The sequence below is a fragment of the Camponotus vicinus genome, unplaced genomic scaffold, assembly GCF_025532165.1.
Source record: "Camponotus vicinus isolate PSW18456_S1 unplaced genomic scaffold, iyCamVici1.0 SCAF_6, whole genome shotgun sequence".
NCBI lineage: Eukaryota > Metazoa > Arthropoda > Insecta > Hymenoptera > Formicidae > Camponotus > Camponotus vicinus.
In genome coordinates this window covers 10,811,195-10,821,788 of record NW_028141978.1, presented here as the reverse complement: position 1 = coordinate 10,821,788, position 10,594 = coordinate 10,811,195, and the positions used below count along the sequence as shown (strand labels likewise).

Sequence of the window (10,594 nt, the reverse complement as noted above, 5' to 3'; positions counted from 1 at the left end):
TATTTTGAACATGTTTCAATCGAGTCGTTTGATTATTCCTGGTGTACCGAGTGAGTCGCGAAATAACAAATACGGGATACGGTGAAACTCTTTATGCTCTTGTAATTGCTTCATCAGGATAACTTGCAACAAGCAGAAATCAAAACTATTGCGGAAAGAGTGGTGTTTCGCGGAGTGAAAGAATCGCGTCGCCAACAGAGATGAAATCGGTCAAATCGAACTTATGACTATTTCATGGCAAACTTGCAAAGTGAAAATCTGAACGGTGGATGTTATTGATCAGTACAAATATGTTCGGAAACGCGAATCAAGTGCGATCAGGCGAATGTAATCAGACGGCCGACCAAGGATTGAGGAACTTCACCGACGAGCTCTGCGAAGCACTACTGGATTACAATGTCACGTCACAACCGGATGTCAATGTAACGGAAGAAATTGACTCGTTTTACTTCTACGAGGTGAGTGAAGGATTGTTGCAGTTTCGAATTCGCATTTCACGTTGCAAATTGCGAGAAACAATGCGGGGACATGTATCGCGCGTGACATGCAATTTTTGGAACTCCTGTCATTTTTGAATCGTTAAGCTATCGCGTAAAAAAATTACTATGCGACAAGAACATGGTATAGAAATATTGAATAAATATTTATTAATCTGCAGATTTCAAAACATTTGCACATATTTGTATTATATATTTTTTTTTTCAAAATTTTTATATGTATTTTAATTATTTATATAAATATATATATATATATATATATATATATATATATATATATATAGATGTGTATCTGATTAATAATATTTACATTTATCTTTATTTAGTTTTATTTTTAAAGCTAAAATTTAATTGCAAAAATGTTATTGTAATTTTATTTTTGTTTTTGTTATAATAAGAGAAAGAAGTAACTTGAAATGACAATCATTCTTGCCGATAATGTAAATGACTCAATTATTATTGCGCATGGAAACATGTATTTTTTACATTTGAAAGATTTTCAAATTTTGAATGCGCAAATTATGGCACAATAGGTGGAAAATTACCAGTTAAAACTGAATTTTGAGTCATGTTGCGTACGTTCCATTACCATACTTTATTTAGGACATTCATGAATGAAAGATTTTTTCTCTTAAATAATCGTCATGCATTGCGCAAAAAATTCATACTTTGAAATAGAATTTCGCTTATCCGCGCTTTTTTATCACGCTCCAGGATTTGCTCTGATAAAAGTGCAACTATTATTTTACAACATTTTTTAACAAAATATAATAAATGTTCTCTCTAACGTTAGAACTACTTTTCATGAATTTTCTTATAATGCGTGATCGAAAGAATTGTGCTACGAATCACGAACATTCGTTTTTTTTTCTTTTTTTTGATTGCTCGCTCTATTGGAAATATGCCGTTTCTGATTATCGAACGAAACCTTACATGAGCAATGAAGCAAAATATTTCGTGATGCTTGTTTGTGTTTGTCTGCATCTTTCACTAGGAAAGAAATACAGACAAATATGACAACAATAGCAGCGTTTTGAGTAAATTAAGTCCCCTATATTTTAAATTTAGATTTTAAAAGTACAAAAATTGGATTAGGAAAAATTAAGCTAGCGAAAATTTTATATCACGTAATCTCCGTTTCTAAATAAGCTCTTGCGTCTACACATCTTATGACAGTAATTATGTGTTAGAAGAAATTATATGCAAAAATGCATAATTTTCAGTTTTTAAAAATATATTGAAAATAATTTTTGGAAAGAAATATTTTTCAATTAAAGTTATTGGATATTACATACTCAATTTTCTTCTCGCTTGTCAATTTACGAAAGCAATTGCTCGAAGCAAAGCGTTGTCGCTTTCAAGAAGGAGAGAGTAAAGTGTATAAAATGCCGGCAATAAATTTCTTCAACAACAATCGTGCTCCGGATCAAAGTAACCTCAATCTACGATAACTTATTACTTGCAGTTCTGTTACCGTTATCGTCTATGTAAATCGCATTTTCCATGTTGATGAGAAAATTAGACGAGAAAAAATCATAGTACTCCTATTTTCGCAGCGTGATCGGTTGATACACTGCTCGCCTTTCAACTGCAATTCAAGAACTTACTCTATATCTATATCGCCATTACAGGTTTCGTTAAAAAAGGTAGAAATAAAATAAAAAATAAAAACGTAGAAATTAGAAAAAATAAAAACGTAGAAATTAAAAATTAGCTTTTAAATTATTATCAAATCGATTCAGCTTGACTCAGTTTATTTCAATTCATAAGATTAATAAAGAATAATAAAGAAATATCCTTATTATTTTATAAAAAATAATATTACACTTCTATAATATATTAAAAGTAGTTTTAATCTTATTACGAGAATTTAATCAATAAGAAATTTATGAGGAAAAATTGAAATATATCAAACTTTATATTATAAATTATTAGAAATCGTATATGTTACACATATATATACAAACTTTATGCTGAGTGAAACATATTCTTTTTTTAATATCAAGTTCAATCTTACTTTGTGCTATTTTGTATCTGATAAAATGAATGATATATTCGATGAAAATTTAGACTAATTTATATAAACTTTAATTTATAGGAAATAATCCAAATATACACACAATATATTACAAATATAAAATAATTTTATAATATATTTTTAAATAATTGATGTTTTAAATTTTTTCCCTTATCTTATATATATGTACATATATGTATCATATATACACACACATATGAACTCATCGTTCTCGCCTATGAGATTCTTCTCACATCTCTCTTGGTATCTCATTATTCGCGTCTGCTTGCAATCGCGTATATCGCGCGCACTCTGAAGTCTAGACGGTTGCATCGCGCGTATTAAGACTACAACGACGATGATGACGACAACGAAGGTTCCCTTCTCTCGCGTACTCTCCTCTCGCGATTGCAGAAACCATGCCGGAGGAACTCGCTTATTTTTACTAGGAATGCGCCCCGAGCTGAAGCCATGAGAGAAAAAGAGCTTGAAAGCGGATGGAAAAAGAGAGGGAAAGAGGGGGTCATTGACGCGCGATGCTGGAAACAGGCGTCCGATAAAATTAAGCTGCCACGAAACGGCCGAGACAGTGAAAACAATTCTTTTCCCATCTTCCTATTCTTTTTCTTCCTGCACAGTTGCCTGTGACATCCTTCAGGCGAAATAAGTGACGTAATGACAATAGTGACTGCATTAAAATAGATTTTGTCTATTGTAATAGTATTCAAAATGTTTTTAATCGCAACTATAAAATTATGTTTAGAACAAGTTTCACGAAGTTTAACTTCTCTAATATCTCGCATACCTTTCTATCTGATCTCACCTTATATTTATATATTTCTATTTCATTAATGCTTATTTTTATTTCTTCATGTGCCTGTCCTATTTACAGATTTATTGACAAGCCGAATTTTTTCTAACTAAAAATTTTTAATTAAAATACATCAATAGATGCAAAATAATAGCGAAAAAATTTTAAAAATTTTCACATGTTTTCGCGAATCGAGTTTCAAAGAACATAAAAATTCAGTTTTTTTCCCTTTAATTTAAGGTAAATTTTGTTTCAACAAAAATTTTATTTTTTATTTAACTTTAGTTTAATTTTATTTTAATAGAAATTTTAATTTTTAATTTTTATTTTGACAGACATTGTTTATATAATTTCTAGCAAATTCTCTTTTAGTAAAATTGCAATTTGAGCTTTATAATCAGTTATATAAATTTTTAAATAAACGCGCAAAAAAACAATGATATTTGAGATATGCGAAAAATTTATCTATAAATTGATCAAAGCATTTGTAACTGCTTGGTAACGGTATTCTCCTAGCATCTCTCGTTGGTGTCATCCAATTTACGCTTATCTAGTTTCTCTCGCAAACGTGTACGAATTTCACTACATTACTGCCGGTATAAGGTACATTGTATGTATCCAGCTGCGCGTGGATTGAGCTTATTCGGCGCATCTGTACCACGTTACGAAACAATACGTGTTCCGTTCCCTGCTGAAACCGCAAATGGCGAACATTTCCCTTACATCTTCAAAAACTGTACTGAACATCGACAATCTTTGTTTCTAAGATACTATTGACATATATAGGATCATATGTTGTTAAAAAAACACTTCATTCTTATTATATCTGCATATCGATTGCACTTTAAATCAAGATTAGTGAATTTTGAAGATTTTTTTCCAAGATAGGGTCGATATATATCAAGCATAATAAGATCGTGAAAATATCAAGTAAAGATATATAAAATGAGAAGTCACGGGAAGATATTCCACCCAAATGTAACATTGTGATCCCAAAGGACGAAACGATTTTCTACTCTCGCGTAATCCAGGGTTATAACGCAACGAAAGTTTTCTCATTCCCGCATAACTCGGGCTCGTAAAAACAAGTATCCTTCGTAAGTCTGATTGAATGTTACGAGCTATCATATACTTCTTATGATACTGGACGACCGTTATACGAAAATACGAGGTAGCTGTGTAAAACATGTATTCCACGGAATGCAACTTAATGTGTAATAACACGGAATAAAACTTAACCACGCAATGCTAATGAAGCATTGCCAAAGGCTTGATTTTTCGAACCCGAGAGAGAAAGCGACACGTCGATGCTCAGTCCTCAAATTAATTCGTACGAAAAATATTCTTAAACGATAAAAGCGGCAAGGGAGTATGATAAGAAAGTTTGGAGTTTTTGCGAGAAAGTTTCGTCCCGTCAAAGACTCTATTCTGATTGTGACTTAGAGACGTCTCGACGAACGCAATTAATCGTCGCGACTCCTTCTTTTTATCGATGAATTTATTGATTTCATCAAAAATCAAGTAACATAAGAAATTCAGCATTCACGTTCCTGATATTAAAATCAATTTTTGTAAACTTATTAAGAAATCAAATACATTCGTTTCAATATCAAATATACATATCATTTTGATATCAAATATACACATCATTACAATATCAAATATACTTTCAATTAATATTCACATAATATGTATATCTGATATTGAAACGAATGTATTTGATTTCTCGTTTTATATTGGCGGTTTAATTCAGCATATCTATTCAATCGCAAACAACGCATTTAAAGCACGCTAAATTACCTTCATTTTAGGAACCATGATTTTTATTTTTTTATATAAATGTGATATTTTAAAATAATTATATTTTAAAAATCATGCGCGATTGAAGAGAAAAATATCGCTTTTCAGTGTTTCATATGTAGGACGCAACACCCAACGGGTGAATTGGCAATTATTTGACGTTATCATTCCTGAGATAAAATCGGAATCTCTTTTTCCCTTAGGCGCGTACTTAAAATTGAAGTTTCTCTTCCGGGCGAACGATGTGTAAGAGCGAGGTCTCGTTCGGCCGCACGAAAAAAGACGGTTACTCGATGATGCGTGAATTCAAGAGCGCATAAGAGCGCGCGTAAGTGAAATTTCTTCTTAATCGATGCTGCGGAGAAAAAGCTACGACATTCCGCGGTTGTAGCCGTCGTATGTAATTGCAGGCGGAACGGTCGCGTAACAAGTTGCGCGCGTCGCGCTGGCGCGTCGTGAAAAAGAGCCTCGTAAAAATCATGTTCCCATTAGAGCCGTGCCGGCTCGTTCCCTTGATAAATTTTACGGTAGACGTACAACTTGGCACGTACCGCGCGTCCTCCCCGTGAAGAAAGTTATTTCCGCGGCCGTATATTTCATGACAGTCGGGCTACCGCACGAATTCTCTCCGTAAATTCTCTCGTGTAAATCGGCTTGACACACACGCGCAGTGAGTGTCCCGACTATTCGATAAATTCGCTGCCAAAGCTGCGATTTATGCAACTTTTCACAGGCGGCTGGCCATTCGTCTTTCGTTAGAGCGATTAGAGTCTATTCCTCGCGATAAAATCGTGACAATGTACGCATTCGAAAGGAAAGATTCTGTTAATTCGAAAAGTTTGTAAGGGAATCTGATTCCTTCGACTGGATGATATTTTTCATTGCAGCAATGTATTATTATGTTAAATTAAAAATAACGGTAATCTATTCAAATTACTTTCTAATATGTGAATGGGATTTATCTATGTCTAATCGTTAAAAAACATTTGAAATATTTATTTATTCATATATTATTATATATGAAAAAGCGATATATAAAATCTTTTATTAATATCAAGACGACATATTCTTAACTACATAATGGTAAAAGTTTTTAGGTTGAATCAATGAAATTTCTCGATCGATCAGTATTTTTCTGTATGATTCTCTTAATTCGTATGCCGATAATAGGGATAATATCAACAAAGTTCTTGGAAATTAATCGAAACGATGTAAACGCTATATTTATTGCATTTACGCGCGCACAATATTTATATAAGCTATCGACCGACTTAAGCTCCGATTAACACATAGACAAATATCTCATTCTCTTGGCACGCTTTCCTCTCCGCTTCCACTTTCCTTTTGTAGTATAGCCAGTTTGCTGAGTAGACGATGAGATCAATTATAATCCGGACGCTACATCTCTTAATTAAGTATCACAAAGCGATGCCAGAACAATTCGATTGTCCCTTTCATTCTCGTTTTCCGTCGTTGAAGGTCTTATTAAAATGATTTGACGATTTGTTCACAATTTTATCTTTTTGAAGACATCGTTACTCCTTAAATATAAAGATATTTGCATATAATCATATATACAAAAGTATACAAAAAATAGAAACTTTTCTTCATTTAAAATAATTAATAAAACACTATAAATTTTTATATAATTTCTTTTTAATATACTAGATTCATATACCTCATGATACTTTGATATTCTTGGCATGTAATTAATGTATTGGAAAATGCAAATATCAACTATGTTTATATATTTTAAAGTTAAAATTATATTGCGAAAGAAAAAATATATAAAAAAAATTTACCGTAAAATTTATCACTTAATTTTTTATTTTCTGAAAATTTATTTATTTGCATACAAGAACTATAACTTAAAACATTATTTTGAACAATAATTTAAGTAATAATTTCGATAAAATGGAATTGATCATTTTAATAAAATAAACAATAAAATGTATAAAATGTATAAATTTATCATCATATCAATTGTTTTGTAAATGTATGCATGATTGACTTGATTTGTATTTAATTTATTCAAACGTTGGAATGTATTTATTAATACAAGCTTATACTGATATATTTATTATACATATACAATATCGTTATTGGATTATATGCTTCATAATTTAAATGCAAACGATTCAGAGCAAACAAAAATGTAAAAAAACAGAAGCGACCGAGTCAGATTTATCGCGATAATGTAAGCCACGCGTGATGCTAATTTTTATCGCTTAAACATTCTCTTTGCAATTATAATTACATACGAAAATTACTTGTTGCAACATATGCATGTTTAAATTTTATGACGTAAACACACTAATTTGCTCTCTTATACTTCACAAATATTATTTGTTATAAATTCTTACAAATCAGTACAATTCTTATAAATCATTAGCTGATGATTTTAAATAAAGACCAGATCAATTTTTTCCGTAACTTTCAAATTTCCATCATTAAATATTGTGATTGTTTAATTAAATATCGAAAATTTTGGAAATTAAAAGTATAATAAAAATCAAGTGTAAAATTTTATTACATTATCTTACTGCGTTAGAAATTTTTAAGGTATTGCATAAATTCTAAAATATTATTATACAATATTCTAGAATTCTTATTGAAAAATCTAGAGAATGTTTAATAAAACTTTACTGTAGAATTGAAATAAATTTATTTAATATAATATATCATACATATTACGTAATATATGTAATGGGACGTTTATGACATTGAGGAAATTGATATGATTATAGCAAATACAATAAAATAGTTTCGATGAAATATAGCAGAATATATGTATGTTTCATATTGCTTTTCTTTCTCTCTCTCTTCTTTTTCTCTCCTTTAAACAGTTCAATTTCTATAATAAACACAATATAGTTTATTACATATTTGAATATAATTTTATAAGACGTAAGATTTCAGTATAAGTATATATAAATTTACAGAGAAAAATAGATTATATAAATAAATTATCGATCTTTTTATAGTCCAACTCAAAATATAACGACTCAATTTTTTCATTTACCATCGCAACTTCTCCAACTGATTCTTTTTAATTCGTAAGTGCAAACTAGCTGAAATGATTATCGAGATAATCACTGGAAAATTAATTATGCAGTCGGACGACAGCATTTACGTTTCCTCGAATGAAAATTGTTACACTTGCTGTGAAACTGGTCATTAATCACTGTCAGAGTTTTCGCGATAAATAACCGTAATAAGTTATATTCATCTTAGGTTACCTGACACTTTAAATAATTAAAACTCGATAATTTTTTTGATAAATTTTATTGTGTGTTTTTATAAATATATCATTCCTCCTTATTGCCCAAATTTGAAATATAAATATTATTTGTTCGTTTTATCTTATTTTACTTTATACGTATCGTATCATTGGAAAATTTAAAACTGAATCTTATGATATTATTAAATATAAATATATTTATATATAACTATATTTATATTTAATAAGATACATTGTTACTCTTTCTTTCACATAATTTTACACAATGTCAAAATATAATAATTATTTAATTATAAATTAATCTTCCTCCAATTTATGATTAACACTCAAATAGTTAATTTAATTATTAGGTACGTTTAACTGAAATATGGAATGAGACTTTGGAGCGACGATCTTAGTCTACGTTTTAGTTGTACGTATTATATTTTATCCCAATTATTAATTACTTAATTACAACGATTCGATGACGTCTTCACACATTATTGATTTTGAAACAGCAATTATTATTTAATTTTTAATTCTTATATTGGCTACGTGTTATAATACATAACATGTATTGTGCAATATACAATTGTATTAATTAAAAACATACACAAAGAAAATGGATAATCCGATATTAATTATATCGGAATTGATAATTGATACTATAACATTGCCTAATTGACATCGAATAAATGCAATAATCGATATATTTGTGCCTTAGTGAATTATTTATGTAATAATTTCCAATCGAAATCATTTATGACTGCAAACAAGATGCAAATGCAGCTTAAAGTAATCTAATTCTATCATGCAGTCATAATTTATAGCTCTTTAGCCATTTAATTACCGATTACCGAGAATTAAGCTAAAGCACATGCGCGTTGTTACGCATCTAAATGGTAATTGGCTATCGATAATTTTCGCCAACTACCGCAGCGTTCTGCGTAAATCAACCAAACTGATGAATCGATCTCAAACGAGAGAAATCAAGGTAGTTGGAATTGCAACGATTGTTCGTAATGAAAAGCTTTGATAATTGCTTCTAATGCATATATAAAGTTTGCAACAATGGTTTAGAAAATTCGTTTTTGCTGTAAACTTTTAATTTTTAGATTATTTTCAAATTATTTTCAAGTTAGATATTTTGTAATATAATTATTAAATAACGATTTTTTTAATTTTCATTCAAGATAAAATAAAGAATAAAACTTTGCTTCTTTTGAATCTTAAACAATTTGAATTCCTGTATAATATTATTTTATATATGTATTACTTGTTTGAAAACTAAAGATTCTTTGAAATAGCGAACTTCGATTGAACGAACGAAAGTTTTTGTGTGTTCTACGTCTATTATATTGAACTTCAATTTTATATTTTTTAGAGAAATATTAAATAAGAGTTTTATATGAGTTTTTATACTATCTTATTATGAGAGCAAATTTACAATCTAGCTATAATAAAAAAATGTATAGAATAAAATGCATAAAAAGATTTAAATAAGAATACATATAAAAAAACATAGAGATTAATGACTGAGCGAAAAGTTCAATAAAAGAGCGAGAAAAAAAGTTAGAGAAAGATTTTTGAAGGTCATATTTTCTATTTGAATGCACAATATCATTAAATACATCACAACGCTTTCTGGTAATCCTAGCTATCGAATGGCGGATTATATGCACCATCGAACACATGATTTGGTCATTATCGTGCTACCGTATGACACGATCGCTCCCATATCACATCTGCAATAACCGTAACATTCGTGTCGACGGATGTACCACCGATGTTACTGCCATTTATGGTCTTTCCTTTATGTATTTATGCTGATAAGCGTTTTCCTATTCGAATTTAAGAAAATTAACGACTCGAACAGAATTCATACGCGCGACCAAAGGAACACGTAATACCAGAAGACAGTCAGATAACAATGAGTTTCCACTTTTGTTCTTAACTTGAGCTTGAAGCTTTCGAAGAGAAGCGCTCAATGAATGCGAGCTCGTTCGAGCGAGTTCGAAGTACCCTATATACGGGAAAATATTCCCTATGGGAGTCATTATCTAAAGGATAAAGGTACCGGAGTGATCCAAGCTTAAATTGCTACCATTATTTTTAAATTTTATCAAACAATATACGAATCCACTGACTTATCTTTTAATTATGTTTCTATGTATTTCTTAATGAATTTCTTAATCTATTTCTTAATGAATTTTAGATATATAATATTGTTTTCAGCTTTGAATAAAGAA

General features: G+C 30.1%; 2 protein-coding genes across 2 annotated transcripts in view; one reads left to right on the top strand and one right to left on the bottom strand.

Annotated features, from left to right (window-relative positions):
* Positions 1–10,594, top strand: part of Ccap-r (Crustacean cardioactive peptide receptor) — a 66,130-nt gene that overhangs the window by 10,736 nt on the left and 44,800 nt on the right. Inside the window, exon 3 of the mRNA XM_083101335.1 lies at positions 118–458. Coding sequence (XP_082957461.1) covers positions 270–458 — 189 coding nt within the window. The 5' untranslated portion in view covers positions 118–269. The remainder of the gene's footprint in view (positions 1–117; positions 459–10,594) is intronic.
* Positions 6,579–10,594, bottom strand: part of LOC145972622 (uncharacterized) — a 61,106-nt gene continuing 57,090 nt past the window's right edge. The window contains exon 4 of the mRNA XM_083101349.1: positions 6,579–6,666. Within this exon, the coding sequence (XP_082957475.1) occupies positions 6,633–6,666 (34 nt within the window). The 3' untranslated portion in view covers positions 6,579–6,632. The remainder of the gene's footprint in view (positions 6,667–10,594) is intronic.